General features: G+C 55.2%; 1 protein-coding gene across 2 annotated transcripts in view; it reads right to left on the reverse strand.

Annotated features, from left to right (window-relative positions):
* MID2 (midline 2) overlaps positions 1–19,038 on the reverse strand; it is a 118,491-nt gene that overhangs the window by 40,308 nt on the left and 59,145 nt on the right. For both annotated transcript variants that reach the window (XM_072876629.1, XM_072876628.1), the window contains exon 3: positions 930–1,025. In XM_072876629.1, the coding sequence (XP_072732730.1) occupies positions 930–1,025 (96 nt within the window). The remainder of the gene's footprint in view (positions 1–929; positions 1,026–19,038) is intronic.

Below are 19,038 nucleotides of genomic sequence, written 5' to 3' on the forward strand. Positions count from 1 at the left end.
GCCGTGAGGACCGCTGGTCCTGCTCCACAGGCGGCCCCGGCTACGCGAGGCTGCCCCGGCCGTGGCTGCTGCGTGCTGCTCCAACGCCGCTCCGCAGGCAAGCTAGCAATTTCCTTCTGGGCTTTCCTGCAGTGCTCGTCACTTTGATATTCAAGTGCTCTGCAAATATTAACTAGTTTACTTTAACAGCACCCCCCGACAAGAAAGAGGAGGTGTAACTAGTGCAGAGTTTCACAGGGAATTTGAAGCATGGAGGCATCACAGTCAAAGGGATTTGTTGTTTCTGGGAGCGCAGCTGGAGATGCCCCAGCTTTTGGAGGCAGGGTGCAGGCTATAGCACGCTGAGCACCCAAAGCTAACTCTCACTAATGCCTTGCAGCTGCAGATGAGGTTTTTCAGTACTCAGCCCCAGCAGACCCCACCTGTGCACCGGAGGAAACAGGAGCTGCCGGCAAAACCACACCTGATTGCAGAAGGCAGCTACGAGAGGGGTAACTCCGCTTCCCCCTCTCTGCGAGCTGAGCTGTGTTTGCATGCTCGCTGTCACCCGCACTTCAACCAAAAGCACCTCCGCTCCCGTGCACAGGGCAGCCAGCAGGTCCTCCCTTCCTGAGCCAGCCCAGCAGCCTGTGTCTCTTCCCAGTTGCTCCCAGTCATGCCACCCTCTCCTTCAGACCCTACAGACCCCTGGGAACCATCCCCGCATCCTCCATCGTTTGGGACTAAACTCTCCGAAACAATTCAGCCTCAACAAAGCCTCCCGCCAGCCCCTCGGCGTCAGTGCTGCTCCCCACCACACGCTCATCTCTGCTCCCAGAGCAGCCCCGGGGAAAGGGCACCGGAGCAAGCCCATGCATTCCGTCACTCGAGCCGGGCGCTTCCCAGCGCACCTTCCCATCGCCCCCCGTCCCCCGATTGCTCTCACCAACCTCCACTTGCTGGCAGATCTGTATCAGCTTGGCCATCTGGTTTTCCAGTTCACTGTTGCGTTTAACCAGGTTGGTGAGATTCGTCTCCAGGGTTTGCTGCGAGACCAGAAATGGGAGAGGAGAAAGAGGAAAAAAACAGAAAGATCAGTAAAGCCGGAGGACTGTCCCCAGTCCCCCTTTAGCAACCGAGACCGTTTGCCACCCAACATGCTGCCTGCGGGAGCAACAACTTGAATAGCTTTGGGCAAAGGCTCTTGGGTTTCTTGGCAGCTCCTGCCCACGCTGGCGGGTTGTGCAAGTGCTCGGCCCAAGACGGGGGAGCCACCGAGCTCGGCACCGCGGTGGCCCTGAGGAGGTCACCGGCCGCAGGGGACAGCCTGGGTGTCTGCCCTTTGCTGCTCCTTTCTGGGGACGGTTTGAGAAGCCGGGATGGGTTGTGTTCCTGCAGCAAAGTCGAGTTTCTCCTGAGTTCCCTGGAAAACTTCATGGGCAGCCAGAAAAACAACAGGAGTACTGAAGTTTCTCAAAAATGTTCTCGCTGCTGCTGAACCCTCTGACAAGGCGGGAGAGACTAAATGTGCCGCTCCCTGCGTTTCTACCAGGAAAGATGCCAGCACGGCTATTTTCATCATCAGTTTTGTTTTGCACGTGGTAAGGAAGGCAAACAAGAGCCTGCTGAACCATCAAAGAGGGATTTCTCCCCTTTGCAGAGCATCTCTGCTGGAGCAACACAGGCACAGGCCGGGAGAGCAACGTGGCAGCTCCGGACCGAGCCACGGGGACAGCTCGCCCCGCACGGGCAGCCAGCGATCGGCAGCCTCTGCCAAGCAGCGGGGGCGAAGCCCTCCCCGGCGCCTGCCAGGCTGCCCACCGCTGCCAAAACCTGCGAGTTTGGCCGTTCCTTCCCACCACGTCCCACCTTTTTGTAAGAGTATAAAGAGCTATTCTGCTTCGACGGCCAGTCAGGAAGCCTGCCCGCTCCGAACGAATCGCTGCTATTTTCCACCCCTGCTCTCCCCTCCTCATCCTCTCTTGGTACCGGAGATAAAAGGCCGCCGGGAGAAGGTTGTGGTCCCTGCCCCAAGCTGCCTGCGTCTCCCGTCCCGGCGTCCTGGCCACGCTGCCTTTCGCTCGTGGGAGCGGGTCGCTGCCGGCGGATCGCAGCCCAAGCGGCGCGGGGATGCCCGTGAGCGCAGGCTGCTTTGGTGCCCGTGGGCTGCAACATTCACGGAGCAGAACGCGATTCAGCGGAGCACGGAGAAAGAGCCCGTTTGAAAAGATTTTGATATCTGTGGACACACAGTGGACTCGTAATTTTTTGGATATCAATAATTTAAGTGACACCGCATTTCCATTAAAATACACCGCTCCACTAAGAGGAAATGTTTTATAACAAAGTGCTCGCTACCTGTTGCAACGTTTGTCGGGAAAATGATATCCTATTAATATTTTAAACTTCAGGGCTGGAAAAGGATCCCTGCAGTGTTTTATTCATCCTCGGCTAGAAACTGCAGTCAGAGGCTTTCGTCAAGACTCCAGCAGACCCATAAACACGGCCTTTCTCTGCATGCACAGATAATTTGGGGGCCAGATAGCCAAGAGAACTTGAACCATAGTCACAAAGCACAGGGAAAGCATTCATTCCTGCAAAACCACTGGCTCCTAAAATACTCTGAGCTCGTTTGCAATCCTGCAAATTGCTAGCCAACGGTGGGTGAAGCAGAACACAGAAACAGGCTTGAAAAATGAAATAAAACCCAGGGTGCCTTCATTAAGTGGAAAGTGCTTTGCACAACAACGCTGTATTGATAATGAAAGAGCCAGCTGCTAACAGTGCCTGCCACCCTCTTTCCTTATAGCTCAATATTATTAAACATAATTTGACTAAAGCATTGAACATTTAACTTGCTAATTATCTTCCTCATCACCAACTCGGCTGCACTGAAGTCGCAGCTTTGAAATTGCAGCCGATCTGCCTTAATGTTCCAGGGCTGTTGATGGAGGGCAGGGAGGGGAGGGGAGGGAGGTGAGCTCAAGATACACTCTTTGAAGCACACGAGTCCAAAACACATATGCAGCATCCCCAGTTTTCCAGGGGACAGCATCACCCCTCCCCATCCATACACATGCACAAAGCCTGCCCCTGAGCGCTCATCCCTTCGTTAAGCGTACGCTGACGCTGCGGCGATGCTGAGGCAGTCGGCAGCGTTTCACTCGTATTAATGACGGCTCGAACAGCAAGCACCCTCTCTTGCTGCTCCCTCTCTCGCAGGGCTTCCTTACGAGGCACCTCGGACTGCTGCAAACCCTTGCGCGGCACGTGAAAATGCAGATGGAACCATTTCCTTCTGTTTGATTTGCTGAAACAAACAAAATACACTAGAAGCTTTGATTACACCAGCTGGTTATTTTGTAGGCGTATATAAATTACAGCAATTACAGGGGTTGTTTTTTAATTGCATTATAACATGCTCATAATTTCCTCAAACATTCACCTTCTGGCCTGAAATACAGAATAGTTGATTTCTCTACAGTTGGGAACAGAAGTGAGAAAAAGAGATAAAAAGGAAACACCACCACGTCCTTGAGCCAAAGTCATCGGTGCTCAGTGAGACGAAGGGGCCGGGTCGCCCAGGTGATGGAAACCCCTTCGCCCGGGGACAAAGAGCGCACAGACTGGTCACCGTGGGAAAGCAGCCGAGCCCTTCCCAGCCTGAGCTGGCTGCGGCCGTGCAGCTCGCAAAACACCCCGCCAGCATCAAACCCGCTCCGGCAGCTTTGACACAGCAGCTCAGCGGCTGCACCCCATTTACCTGCAGGCGACCAGATGCAAAATAAATATATTTGGCACCCAACCGAAGGAGCTGAATAACACGGCACTGATGTGCAAGCACCGACGTTCATATTTTATTTAGTTATGTGCACGATGAGCAACGACTTCTCGATTTTCTTTTCTCTCCAAATATCAAACGAGCAGTTGAACTAAATATGGATTTCTCTGTTCCTGTTTGCAGATAGCATCAGGGTTCAAGACAACTTTAGGAATTATAAATATCAGGCTTCCTCCTGGTCCGCTGTGCTTTGTCAAACACGGCCCTGCCTGCACCCGGCAGGAGCGCACCCTGCACTCCCTGTGCTGCTGGGAGCCGCGCTCCATGGCAGGTCCCCAGCCCACCCACCAGTCTGGAAGCTGGTCCGCACTGGGAAACACAGTCGGCTCCGTGGCTTTAACCAGCTGGGAGACGGGAGCAGAGCAGCCTTTGAGCCCCAAGCAGGCTGGCAGGGGAAGGGGTCCCTGCCGAGCCGCTCGGCAGCATCGCGCAGACCTGGTCTCGCCGGAGCCGCCGGGCGACGGGGGGCCCGATTCCCACAGGCTTTGAGCCACGCGAGCCTCGGGTCTCCTCCACCAGTGGGAACCCCTGGGCGCGGGACAGGCGAATCTGGAGTGCCCTGTAGCTGGGGAGAGCCTTAGGCACGGGAGTGCAAAGGCTGTCGGAGGCAGGGCGGGCTCTGGCTGCTGCTGGTCTGTGCTGACGTTAACCTGCAACCAGCCCCGTGCTGCTCTGATGGGCGAGAGGGCTCACCCCAGCGAGCCCGGCGAGACGGCACGGGAGGGCGTCATTTGGCTCTGCCTTATTACAGGACCAGCTTTCTACATTTATCTTCATGCAAAGGCAGCCAAAACTGGAGAGTGTTTGCTTTCAGTGACTTATTTAGAGCTTTTCTCATTGCCCTTGTTCATTTATAATTGCTTTCAATGAAGGACGCAGGTCCCTGCCCTGCTCCCTCCACATACTACAAACACAAACCACGTGGGCATCCATAAACACGCGTGCACGCGCCATACACACGCACAAAAGTCCAAGCAGCTGCGAAATGCCTCCCCGCACGCCCGCTGGCCGGCCCCGACCTCTGGGGCTGCAAAGCGGCAGGAAAATGGGTCCGTGGATACCTACCCCCATTCACCCGCTTCACCGGACCGATGCAGGGGAAGGGCACCTGCGGCAGCTGGGTGGGATTTCTGCCGGGCTGAGGACGCACGGCCGAGCCCTCGGTGGCTGAGGATGGGCTGTCAGGTCTCCTGGCACGAGGAAGGATTGCTGCTGGGTGTCCTCTGCCCGATTTGGAGCAGCACAGGAAAGCCACGTGCCACCAGTACATTGCCCAGGGTATCCGGAGTCTGCCATGATTGCTCCTGTGGGAGCTGGTCAGATTTTCAAACCAAAATCAAAGTTCTTGATGGCATCCTGCAGCTGCCACGCTGCTGGAGCCATAGAAAACCCACACCCGTGTCCCTGCTCCCGGCCAAAACGCTGCTTTGTGCTGAGCTTCTGCCCCAGGTGCTGAGCTCTGCCCCACGGGGATGAGGGGCACCGACGCGGCTCCTCTCGGGATCGCCAGCGCAGCTTCTCCTCGGAAGCGGCAGCGGCCTGGGTCAGCTGCAGCCAGCTCCCACCAGGGTCAGTCCCGACCCCGTTTGCCTCCCTCCGAGGTGCGTTTTGGGGAGGGAGGGTGACGGGGTGGTTGCGCAGCATCCTCCCAGCGCCACTGACGACAGCCACCTCCACGCTGCCAAACCCAAAACCTGAGCATTGGCGAGCGCAGCACAGACCAGGTTCTTCTCCGTGGCCGTGGCAGGTCCAGAGCTCCGGCACCGCTCCTGTGCCGGCGGATGCTCCCGCTCCTACCTCCCCCCCCCGCCGGGCAGTGAGAGGACTGAGCGTGGGGCCCACCCGCTATTTACCACCATCAACCCTGGTAGAGACACATCCCTCTGAGATGATGTTTATAATCAACTCGCAGCCCCCAGAAAAAAAAAAAAAAAAAATCAGGAGAAAAATATGATAAGTGAGTCAGCTGCCTGCCTTTGCTAAAAGAACTTCCCCAGACAATAGGACAAGTGACAGAAAGACACGACTGAGCTGCCGAGCGGCTCCTGCGCAGCTCCCGCCTTGTGACACTAATGCATTTTAAGTCGCTTTGGAGCAAAACATACTGAGTAAAAGCTGAAATAAACTGCCAGCTTTCAGCGCCTGGTATCGCCCTAACCGGCAGAGCTGACCTAGAAAATCGAGCGATTTGTTACGGCGAGGTTCTGACGCTATTTCTAATTGTGCTGAAGAGAGTCTAGAGCAGGAGCCCTGGGCCAGGCAGAGGCTCTGGCAGCCACCCCGCCAGTCCGCCACCGGCACGGGGGACAGGGGCCGAGGGAAGCACTCGGCCAACAGACGAGGATGCACCTGAGGGTGCAACTCGGTGCGCTGCAAAGACAGCTCGCGACATCCCTCTCCACGTCCCCTGCCCAGTCAGAGCAATTAGGAGCGGCTCTGAATCTGTTTATCAGGTTTAAACCCTGACCGGCTCTTTCTGCGCTCACCTTCATGCTGGCTTGGGAAGCGGCCCCGGAGGAAAGCTCCCCCGTGGGGAGCGGGGCTGGGGGCGCAGGGGACACGGTGCCGGGCGTGCCACGGCACAGGGCTCCCCGCCACATCCACCCGAGCAGCATCACAAGTCCTGCGGAGGGAGTCACCCGTGCTGCCCCGGCATGCGGCGCTCAAGCGACGTCCCCGGTCCCCAGCCTGGAGTCCTGGGGGGTCCCCAGCCCATCTTCTTCACCCCACGCACAGCAAGCACAGAGTTATCTCAACCCAGCAAGACCTGGGGCTGGATCCTGCCCTCAGTGGGGCAAATCCACCATTTCAGTGGCCGCGCTCCAATGTGCAATGAGGTGAAGGCGAGGAAGGAATCAGGCCGGAGCCAGCGGGGAGGCTTTGCTGGGCTGAGCAGGGACACGGGCGCAGAGGGAGGGCAGGCAGGATCAGAAATGAGCGCTCCTCCCCGCAGCATTTCACCGTGGACTGCATTAGCACATGCTGTATCTAGTGTCTCCTCGGGAATTTAAATTTAGGAGAGAAAAATAAAAGAAGAAAAAAACCCAAGTAAACAGGGCTAACTGAATGGAAGATTTGCAGCTGTTTGTTGTGCCACTGCGTAATTAGCACATATTGGATTTGCGTCTTATCAGCTCTTCTTGAGCATCTTCTTTTGGACTGAGCTAACCCGCATTGCTTCAACTCGTCTGATTATGGAGAGCAAACCCCTCTCTGTCTCGCCTCGTGAGAGATAACAAAACACCCTGGGTTTGTAACGCAGTCCCTCCCCGCGCCGGCCGGGCTTTGCATGTACCTCCACGTCCCCCCGCGTGGGACACCATTACAGGCACGGCAGGTTCCCAGCAGCTCTGGAGCTTAATTACTGGATGGTCCCAAAACCAGCCTAAAGAGCAGACGAACCTGTGCGGAAATCTGCTTAACCACCAAAGCAGCAACGCGTTATTCACTCCTCCTTCCCACGGCAGCCCTGCCGAAGGGCTCGCGCGTGGCTTCTTCCCTTCATCCTTCGGCGCATCCGCGGGGCTCCTGATCCCTCCATCGCTCCAAAGGACGAGGAAACGACACACTGCCCTGGAGACCGTGAGGGTTTGAGCTCGGCTTCTTTCCCCACCGGGTTTCCAAAGCCCCTGACCAGGCACCGCCGAGCGTAGCCGGCCTCGCAGCCCTGCGTGGCGGGCAGGGAGGCAGCGCCTGGCTCTTGCAGGCAGCTGTATCATGCATTGGTTTCTTTTTATTTCTAGCAGTATCTAACGAGCACTGCTTTCGCCACTGGCTTGTGACATCCAGAGCTTCTTGCCACAGAAGCAAGTCCGTTGCTGAAGGAGGGACAGGGAATTGCCACTCCGATGCTTGCTGGAGAAAGTGCCCAGCGGGCAATCCAATGTCCCGATGTCTCCGAAAGAGGAGACGTCCCAGCTAGCTGTGAGCTGAATACAACCCGTCGGAGCGTGCAACCGAAGGGCGACCCTCCGCCCGCTCACACGGGGGCTGCCCAGGCCGTGCCACGGGGATCGCCCGGGGCACGCGGGGGCGGGAGCCCGCGCTGGCAGGGACCTCCCCGGGATGCTCCTGCCCCTATCTCGAGCCCTCGTTTCCTTAAGAAAGGCTGCCGGGGCTTCTCTTGCCAGGCTCCCTCTAAATGAGAAATGCATTTCCTCCAAGGGGAGGCAGCCAGGCCTCTCCAAACCCATCCCCTAAGGAGACAGTAAGGTTTCTCTACCCTTCATATAATTGCTGCGGTTTTTATTGCTCTGGACGTCGGTGCTGCAGGTGATTTTCTCAGCAGCTCCCCCAGGGCCTGGCTACACATCAAGGTAAAAATCTTCATTAGAGCCCAAATTCCCTTACCCCATTGGTAAGAAGAGAAGTGCTCCTTGCCCAACACATGCACGCAGGCACATGATCACATGCCTGAGGGAGCTTACGAGCAGCAACATCAAAAGGTCGGCTGGTTCCGAGACCCGCAGCCCCCCTTCACCTGCCCTGAGCCACACGCCAGCAGCCAGAGGGGCGGGAAGGGTCTGCAGCCCGGAGGAAGGTGCTGAGCAGAGCAAGCGGGTGCCCCCGGGCAGGGAGGAGAGTTTTCCACCCACAGATGTGCTTACCCAAAAAGCAACACGTTTCCGACACGTCGTCATTCCCTAATAGAAAGGATACAGGAAAAATATCTGTCACGACTGACAAAACTCTTCCGCGCAGCATCCCGTGCACGGCTGCAAGGAGCCCTCGGCTTACAGGAGACAAGCAACCTCCAGGGCTCATCTGGCCTGTACGAGAGCCGGCGTCTCCCCGCGGTGGGTGCAAGGCCGCAGAGACCTCGGGCCGGTGACCCCAAAGCACCGCAGCCGCAATAGCTGCTGCTGCTTCCCAGCCCGCCGTCGCCCCATCCCCTGCCTTGCAGTGGGGCGGGAGACAAGGGCAGACGCTGGCGTGGTCCACGTGCCCCAGAGTCCCACCCTGCCTCTCCACCACAAGCCATCTACACCCCTGCGGGTGTCTCGCTGACGTGAGCCACTGCCTGGACGTGAAACGCAGGGTCCACTAGCGTGTGTACAGCCGCCCGAGTTACAGAGCGACTACAAAGCACGAACAGCAAATTGCTTCGTTAGGGTGAGACAATTGATGCCAAAAAGCGACGGAGTTAATAATGAAGACGTGACGGCAGCAGCCGTTCCTCCTCTTGGATATGCCAAGGGACTGGAGGAAAGCAAGAGGACGGCCAAGGCTTCTCCCCGCGCTCTGCCCACTTGCTCCTGCTGCCCTGTCACTAGCCCATGGCCACTAACGACACAGCAGTCATTAGGGACTCCTAGGTAGGGGAGTGGGTAAGCCTCCTTTGCAGCAGCAAAGACGTGGTAACGAGAATGGCTTGTTTATCCTTCTCAGGAAATTCCTCTCCTCCCACGGCTTCAGATGAGCTCTGGCTTTTGGCAGGACGGGAGGGAGGATGGAACCGTACCGGCATCGCTCGCAAGGTGAGTTAGAGCAAGCCTGTTCAATTTACACAGACGTGGTTCACGACCGCTGAGGCAGCTGGAAAATCCCGCAGTCAGAGTGAAGAGGCACTTAAAATGAAAGGACATGTCACATTTTTGCTCACTCAGGCTCGTAGCGCTGTCAGCTTTGTGTGAGGACGCTCGTTGGTGCTGCTGAAGCAGCCCCGGTGCCACGACAGCTTCACGCCTCGCAGGGAAAGCCACGTCCTGCAGCCACTGCCCCGTGAAGCCGCCGGGAAACCTCACTTCTTCCAAGATTTATAACAACACCCACCTCTGCAAGTGCATCCCATCCTCCTGGCAAACCCACGCTGTGCTGGAGAGGCCCAGGGCTGGCCGCGGGGCCGGTGCTACGAAAGGCACCTTTGGTTTTTTGGGGGGATGCTAGCGACAGCCAGCGCTTGCCCTGGATGCTGGCTGTGCTGCCAAGGGGTGCGTGCTCATGCTGAAAGACCTCTCATGAACCAAAGGAATGCCTGTTGTTTCCTCGCCTGTTGTTACATCGAACCCTGCAGCCTGGCAGGGCTACAGCACCCACGTTCACCACGCGAGCGAGGTGACCCAGGGCTGTGGACCCCTGCGTGGGGTAACGCAGCGAGCACAACCCTGGCTCCTGCGTCTTCCCCTCAGGACCTGGCCTCGAGACACCGTAACGAGGTGCAGAGGAGACACGCTTGGGATGCAAACACACGAGTGAGCTCCCCTCATCTTGACCCGTCGCCCCGGCAAGGCACCGACCGTACGCCCTCCCCGCCGACGTCCCCCCGGTGCGTGGGACACATCCATCGGCAGGATCACAGCTACCCGTCACAGCTCTTGGGGCTGGAAGCTCCTGGAAGAGAGACCTTAACACTGACGTGACCCAGGATATTGCACTACAACGGTTTGCAGGCCCCAGAGCACCTCCTGGACCTTTCCCCCAAGGTGCAGCAGCTTTGTCAGGGCCCCTCTCCTCCCTCTGCCAGTGACGGTCCTCGTCCACCGAGGAGGACAGCACCTCTCACGAACGTCCAGCTGCGTAACTGCACCTGCACACCTTTCCGGAGCCCACCACGCTCCTCCTAGAGCTCAGCCCTCGGAACGTGGCAACCGGCCAGACCTCTGCGTGGCCGTACTGCCGCCAGGTCTGGGACCGCTCCCAGCATCGCTCCGTCCCTGCGGCACGCCCTCGTACCACGGGCACACGACTGAAGCGCATCCTCAACTACGGCAGAGATTCCAGCTTCTACCAACACACACATATGCACGCAGAGCTTTTGTCTTCTTAAGGTGCATCTGGTCTCTCAGCTAAAGAAACGAGAGCAAAAAAATGGCGGCGGGTGAAACTCGCTGCCTGTCAATGGGAGCAACCCAGGGTCACGCTCGCCTCCTCCCAGAAACTCGCTCTTTGGCCTCCTTTCCCCAGGAACACGACAAAATGTTTCTGCTCCTACAGAACGGCAACCTGAGGAACGGGGTGGGAGAGCGCGCTAATTCTCCTATAAATCAAAGCTGTCCCGCGCGGTTCCAAGGGGGGGAAAAAAAATCACGTGAAACAGTTTAATGTTGTCATTTCTCCAAAGCTGCTGATTACTTGCAGACTCGGTCTGAAGCATCGTTTTGGCAAGTTTTGCCGTCTGGCTGCTTAGCGTGCATCTCGAGGACTTACATTTCCCCTGTTTGCTTTTTCTGTGCCTGCACTACTTAACAGAAACAGGGGCTTTGCTTCCGAAAATATTCCTTCAGGCAAAGATCCTGTAAGAGCCCTAACACCTGCAAGTCCTTGGCACGAGTCGTCCTCACCGCAGAGAGAAGAGGAATGGCTCGCTGGTGATGGATAACCCCTTGCTGCTGGAGCTCGTCCACACGAGCGCGTCTCCCACGGAACGAGCTGTTCGCTGGCAAGCCACGTTGATCCTTTTTCCTGTGTAAAATGAGAAAAAGGACGAGAACAAGCCAGCTGACACCTCTCCCTGTTACGGGGTGACTAGACCTTCTCCTAAGTCATCGCAAGGTGTGACTGCTCCAGCAGTAAGTCCCCACGACCGCAGTGCACGGAGGGGAAAGCCCGCCGAAGCACGCACGCTCCGGCGGCACCGTGGGCAGCCCGCAGCTCCTGGGCTCGCCTGCGCCTTGTCCTGGGAGCTGGGGAAAACCAGGAGCTGCCCAAAGGAGAGCTCGGCTTTCATGCTTCCACCAAATAAACTTCCAGCAGGGGCTGGTTCCCTTCACCCCAGTGACAAGTCAGTGCAGGGCACAGCACAGCAGCTTTTTGGGTGCTCTCTCTTCTGCATCCTTCATCACTGACCGAGACATCTTGGGACAGATCTTGCTGTGACATCCACTTCCAGGCGACGGAGGGGCAGGGACATCCAGCAGCTCCTCCAAGACCCTAAATCCTCCAGCTGTCAGAGGCACACACCACGGCGTGAGGCTGCCCGATGGATGCGGGAGCACCGCAGCATCTCCCCTGGTACCTGGCTGCCCAAGGCTGACCCCGTGGGTGGGACAGATACTGCCCGCCAGCCCGAGTGACAGCAGGCCTCGCAGGAGATCAGACAGTCCGAGGAGCACATCCTAACGGTAACCTGCTTCCACGGTCAGCCCTCCGCCACGTGCTCGCTTGACGGGCGAGACGGGCAGAGGATGCACAGCAGCATTCACCTACCCAAAGGCAGCTGTTTGCATCCGTGCTGGCTGCCCAACTCCCCCTACGCCCACCGGCAGCGATGCTCAGAAGTGGTTCGTCCTGAAGTTTACAGCTGGAGCAGAGCCGAGGAGCCAGCCTGGAGCGCTTGCTCCTCTCTGGATGTCGAGGTGGTCCTGACGCGATGCTGCCGTGGCGGAGGGCTGACCGCCGCGGAGATGGGCTCCTCTGGCCACCCCACCTCGGCAGTGTGACAGACCTCCAAAACATTAACAAGATACAAATAAATCAAGAAATCAGAAGAATAAGAGTTATCGGTGGTACCAAAAGCTTTGCTTTCCAAGTCAGCTACGAAGAGAGAAGCGCCCGGGGGCCAGGCTGGACGCAAAGCCTGGGGCAGCACCAAGCCACCCTGCAGCGCACGTCGCTCGGAGAAGAGCCACGCTGCCGGCACAGCCCAGGGTACGCAGGTGTGCTCCTAGGAGCATCCCCGCAGCGCCGACGTGGAGCCGACGCTGGCTGCCAAACCCACCCGTGCAGCCAGAGAAACACCGAGAGCTCCGGTCCTGGTGCAGCCAGCCTGGCCCCAGCGCCCACAGCAGCCTCCCTGATCCACTTTTGGGCAGACCCTGACCGCAGAGATGAGCCTGGAGGACAAGGCCCCCCAGGGGCTTCATCCCTTCGCCCAGTGAGGTCCGAGGGGACAGGTTACCTTCAAGGCTGGCCATATCCCTTGACCTTCCAGGCTAAAACCAGCCAGCTACAAAAAGGAGCTAACGAGGCACTACAGAGCTGGCTTAACGAACACTTCTGCAAAAGTATGGCAGAAACGCATACGGCTTACTTAGGTCCTTCAGTGTTTACGTCTTTTAATCTTTTCAAAGCAATTCTTCTACTATTGGATATTATCACGGTTTTCTGTATCATCGCAGCAGTGTTGAAAATTGTTTAAATATTGTGTTAAATTCATCCTGACTGTGACAAGCCGGTTTTTATTCCTGAAGCCATCTAACCATTATCTGCTTGTTTGAGCTGTCCTATTTAAATACTCCGAGACTTTACTCCCCAGTTCAGGCTGCATCCTTTTCAGCTTAAAAGAATGTGATTTTCAGACATGTTATTAAATTTGCTACATTTGATGTAAAAATTCCCAAGCTACGGTGAGTCCTGAGCTTATTTGTTTATCTTCCACTACTTTTATTTATGCCTTTAAAAAGACAGAGCCAAAGGAAAAGATTTCCACTGCTCCAAGCAATGTCTTTTTCCAGGAATTTTCCTCTAGTGAGTAATTTCTGCTTTCTTCCAAACCAGTACCAGGAGGTCCAGAGAGGTCGTTCTGCGATGCTCTCCTGCAGGTACCACCGGCAGCTGCCTGTCCCAAGGGGCGGAAGGGCTGCCAGGGAACAACCCCCCCACCTGCCCCATCGCTGAGCCCCAGCTCGGGGTCGGATCGTGGCGTGCCAAAGGAGCCGGAGCCGGCAGCAGCCCAGCAGTCTCTCCCCAGCCACGGTCCAGCCACGCCAGCCCCAGAAATGCCCCGGGCTCATCTCGGGAGAAACTCTGGAAGTGGCTCCGTGGTCCCCATGGGAACTGAGCATCGCCTGCATCCCTGCTTCACTGAGAAACCCCATCTCTTGGAAAAATAAGCCTTTAATAACGATTCTGTTTTATTCCGCCACAGTTACGAAACCACAAAAATTGAGGAGAGAGGACAAAAAAAAGAAAGAAGACACGGCAGATGTCCACCTGCTCCTTCAGCCCTAATCCTTCAGCCTTCAGACCTTTTGGGTTTCCGTCTCTCCCATGCTGCAAAAGTGACTCTGGACCTGAGCATCCCGCCAGAGCCATCGCCAGGGCACGGCGTGGACGTGGCTGCGGGGCTGGTTCCCGCCGGCCGCCTCGTCCCCGGTGCGTCCCCCTCGGCAACACGCCCGTTTATAGCTCAGGGAGGTGTTATCAGGCCTGGACGAGCACCAGGGACTTTGAAACCTTTTTGAAGCTTCCTGTAGCTCTTGGTTTTCACTGGGGTTAGCTAAGTTCATCATCCTTTCGGGTCGTCGTGGCAGAAAGCGCAAGCGGCCTCGGCAATGGTGCTGAAAGCCCTCCCTGCGACGGTGCACAGGGACAGCATGCTTGAGACGAGAGTATCAGAAGGTTTGGCCAAACCAAATGTTTTCCATAGACTGAAATGAAAATTTTATTTCAATTTTGACCCACTCTAACAGGGGGGAAGGGTGGGAATGAACTAACTGGACTCGGGCAGTTGTAACATAACCTCTACAGCTGCGCAAAATGTTTGGGCTTCCCAAATTTTTAATGGCGAGAAGCAGAAATCATTAATAAAAGACCGATCTCTCCAAGTGAGACATCAAAAAGGAGCTGAGCAAACCGTGCTTCAGAAGCAGCTCTCTCTCCACTGATGAGAAAGGGCACCCAGTGGATTGGCTTGGATGCAAGCATCTCCAGCACATGCGACTCCAGGCTGGGAAGAGCAAACCCATCCAAAACCAACCCAAATTAGGAAAATTTAAGGTCATTTCAAAGTTCTTCCTCCTTCTTAAAAAGTCACAGTTAGGAAAATACCCCTGCAAAGTGCTTCACTAGGAAAAAGGTGGGAACCTTCAAAATCAAGTGATTTACCATTTGCCTTCTCCGTTCCAGCTCTCCCGGACTTCCGGGCGCTGAAACATGCGGCCACGGCACCCCAGCAAGCGTCTGTCCCCTTCCCTGCCTGTCATGTAGGCGAGAAGATGACAAATCTGACAGCTTGGTAGAAAACCAGCTTCCTTTAACCAGAAAAGCAACAGCCTGATGATTTTTCTTGATCGCTTTCTGGAGGTTGCAAGGGAAGAAGCTCCTTTCACCTCTCAGAGATGCTGCTGCAGGTCCCCGCATCGGAGGCGGAGGATTTGTGTGCTGGCAGCAATGCAGATTCCTCCCCGACATAGCCAGTGTTTTAAAGACACCTGAGGTGACCAAATCCCGCTTTGCAGGGCGTGCTAGATCTCCTAGGGTCTGCGAGACCCCGGTGGGGCGGAAGGCTCACCTGGTCCCGCGCCCAGGGAGCTACCCCAGCAGCATCTCATGAGCCGGACAGGGCAGAAACCCACCCGACACCCGCGTCAAGGTTAGGCAGGAGTTACACACGCAGCCCTCGGAAGGCAGAGACTTCAAAGGGCTTGCAAGAAATCACAGCCTATAATGTAGATTAACAACCTCAGACGTGGAGATGGGATTAGAAACCAGAATACACCAAGCATGCGGAGGACACCTTCTGAATGCAAAGGAATAACTAGAGGACAAAGCTAACAACAATGCAGCTCGACAATAGATCAGACCATGAGAAAATAGATCCTGCGAAGCCCCTCTGCTTTACAGCTGAGGAAGGACTGTCAGACATGAAATAGGAGTGGGCTTGTAGCTAGCAGTACCCTGTTACCATCGGCTTTGAAGCCAGAAGTGAACAAAACTCCTTTCAAAGTATAAAAGATAGACAACACGGCTTCATTCCCATAAATATGTATATCCTCGTGGAAGAAATGACTGGTGCAACAGAAGATGCATTCTCTGAAGAATTTCTATGAATACGTGGTAGGCAAAGACAAAGAACAACATAAAACTTGCCCTTAGAAGCTGCCCGGGAAGGGAAGGGAAGGGAAGGGAAGGGAAGGGAAGGGAAGGGAAGGGAAGGGAAGGGAAGGGAAGGGAAGGGAAGGGAAGGGAAGGTGGGTGGAGAGCAACTCCAGCGAACATGAGTCTGCATGGGTTCACTAACGACAGTGCAATTATGGTAACTACTCTCACTGCAGATAATGGCATGGCTATGAAGAGCCCTTAAGAATATTCCTAAGGGCATGTGAGAATCTCATGCACAGATGGGGCTTCCAGGAAAAAAAAGCCTGGCAAATACTGATCTGAGGCACACGGGGAGCGTCAGAATAGCAGGAGGCTAAGCGTCACTGAGGATAATGTTTGGGATCAATTATCAAAGACAGAAGAGGACAAGCTAACTAAAAGAGCACCAACGAACATTTTTGCCATTAAGGTTTCCTAAGAAAAAAAATAAAGACCATAAACAGCCTTGAACATGAAGCACTAAAAAGAATTTGGACTATGAGGAAGAACAACACCTGGAGAAGATTTAAGGAGGAACTGTGGGAAGTCTACAAAGGGACAAGCGCAGGCAGTGAAGTGGGATCCCAGTGGCTTCAGCGGGCCGGCGGAGCGGGCAGGACAACGCAAAAGCCCTGGGCTGAGCATCCCTCAGGAGTTTGTTCCTGCAACAGTCAAACTTGTAACAGACCAGACGGAAAACATAACCATAACGAAAGGCATAACCGCCATGGAAGACATGGAAGTTTTAACAGAAGAAGATGTAGGAAGTCCTAATGTGAATTATGAGCAACAGGAAAAATGCGCCCTTGACAAACAAACAAAAAAGAAAGAAAGAAAGAAGTGGTATGGGTTGTTAGAGCAGCAATACTGTGGTAAATTAAGAACTTTCTAAACCACTCAGAGAACTGAAGCTCCAAATCAGACGGAGACCCAGCTCCGCCTCTCACACTGCTCACTCTTGGGAGCTCTTCCTTCCTCCCCGTCCTCCCGCGCCGTCGGGCCCTGGGCTCAGCCCTCCCGCTGGCAGCTCCGCCAGGAGTGCTTGGGAGTCAACGAACCGCTCGGCTTCCATCAAAAGGCTCAAATGCTTTGCCGGTCATCTCCTGACCTGCTCTGACTGAAGACACCCTTCACTCCCCATCTTCTGAAGCTCCCAATGTGATTCACAACCAAGAGAGCTTCATTAGTCAAAAGCTCGCTTGCATGTACTCTCTCGAAATTGGAGAATACAGTTACACGGGAAGAAGCGTTATTAGTATACCGACTTCATTTTCATGACTGAATGATAAACAGCACAGTGCCTGCGATTCCTTCCCCAGTAAAAGTTGTAATAAGTAAGTATGTGAAATCGCAGCCGACTGTATCAGCTCTTGTCAGCATTTGAAACGCGGTCTGGCAGCTGAGGTGACTGTGTGATGCATCCTAAGGAGCTACAAAATCACCCCGCGGGCCGTCTGCAACGCAAGGCTCGGTGCATGGCTTGAGTTTTGAAAGGTCTGACGGCCTTTCCAAATTAATGATACCAGCTGAAGAGCTTAAACACCCAGTCTGAGGCTGCAAAAAGGAAATTTGGAATTTGGCACATACTTTACACAAATTCGTATTTGCACTTAATAAACGATCGAGCTTCCGTTGCAGAAATGAAGAGATGAAATTCAATGAGCACTCACTTAACAGAAAGTTTAGGAAAGTGCTAGAGAGAAATTCATGGAAGATTCCTACATTTCCGAGGAACATCTGGTTTCCATTCAACAATAAAAAAGACGCTTTGTGATTTTCACCAGATAGATAACGGTTTTATCAAAGATTCGCTAATTACTTCATTCAATTTCTATCACACCTCCCAAACCAAATTAGCAAAATTCAAGCAAAAAGTAATGAAAAATTGCAAGGAAGGTACCTGTTATACCCACTTCTCCTCGCTGCCTGGTCTGCATATCAATATTTAGATTCAGCTGTTCGAAAACTGAATATGAAATGCATAAAATGAATTAGAAGTAGAATTCACGCCTAAACACCGGGGAGATATGTTTTGAATTACAAATACAAAATTAGCTTGAAACTGAAGCTAAAGCTCCTGCATTTCAAATTATTGCAGAAAATGTATTGAATTCTTCTGAGATCAGAAAGATACAGCGTCAGAGGTTGGTGACAAACGATGGGGGAGAAACCAGTTCAAGGGCAGCTTGACTTGTGTTATGACCATGACCCAGAGCGTAGCTTTACTAAGCCAAAACACTGCAGAACATTATTGTAATCTAAAATGTTAATCGGCAATAAAATGCATACACTATATCTGCAAATGGCTCGTCCTCTGGATTGCCTGTTAGTCCCACCCTGTGCATTTCTTTGGTCTCTCATCCTCCCTGCACCGGTGGCTTTTATTGTCTTCATCGCCACCCCACGTCTCTCCACCACGGCACGGGCGTTCAACTCTTTTCCCTACAGTTTATTTCTGCCAGTTCCTCTGGCCAGGAGCCGAACCCAGGCAGAGCCGCGTCGAACGTCAGATGGGTCCGTGCTCGAAGGGAGCGAGTGCTGGAGGAGGACAGCGGGATGAGGGTTTAGAAGGAGGGCAGCACCGGGAAGGCTCGCGAGCGCTTGGTGCCCACGGCCAAGGATGGGGAGAGCAGCAGGTTCCCGCCGAGGGGAAGAGCTCAGTGAGAAACCCAAAAGGAAGGAAACCTCCCTGCCTGCGCTAGGGGCAGGAGAAGATCCCAGTGAAGCTCCCGGATTTTGTCCCCTCACACGACCACAAAGCAGAGGCAGCTCTGGCACCGCATGCGCTGCCGACCCCCGCTTCTGCCACAGCCCCAGCCCAGGCAGATCACAGGGGTTACTGACGGCTCCGCTGGGGTCCCCCACTGCATCTCACCCCCAGCCCCAGCCCAGCGGCGGAAAGGGGCTGAGCGATGCGGAAAGCCCGGCAGGCTTGGAGCCCCGCTTCAGTCCGCAGGACGCAGTGCCATGCACACAGGTCCCTCCGGGTGGGAGTCCAGAGGAAGGATCTAACCCACACCGAGTCCCTGAAAACCTCTGCCCACCACAAAGCCCCATCCCAGACGCTGTAGCTAGAGAAGGGCTGTCGTACGGCTACGGTGGGGCAGGAGCTGCCTGCTCTGGGGCTGCAACGCCCATCTCTGGGGCTGCAACGTCCATCTCTAGGGTTGCAACACCCATCTCTGGGCCTGCAACACCCATCTCTGGGGCTGCAACGTCCATCTCTGGGGCTGCAACACCCATCTCTAGGGCTGCAACACCCATCTCTGGGGCTGCAACACCCATCTCTGGGGCTGCAACACCCATCTCTGGGGCTGCAACGCCCATCTCTGGGGCTGCAACGCCCACCCCACCTCCAGGGCGCACCCCACCGATGGGGACCGGGGCTCAGCATCTCCGAGCCAGCAGTCAGAGGCAGCAGAACAACCTGCCCGCGGGAGCACCCTCCTGGCACCCGCTCGCAGCAGGTCAGAGCCCGT

This window comes from Ciconia boyciana, chromosome 12 (genome assembly GCF_034638445.1).
Source record: "Ciconia boyciana chromosome 12, ASM3463844v1, whole genome shotgun sequence".
NCBI classification, from domain to species: domain Eukaryota; kingdom Metazoa; phylum Chordata; class Aves; order Ciconiiformes; family Ciconiidae; genus Ciconia; species Ciconia boyciana.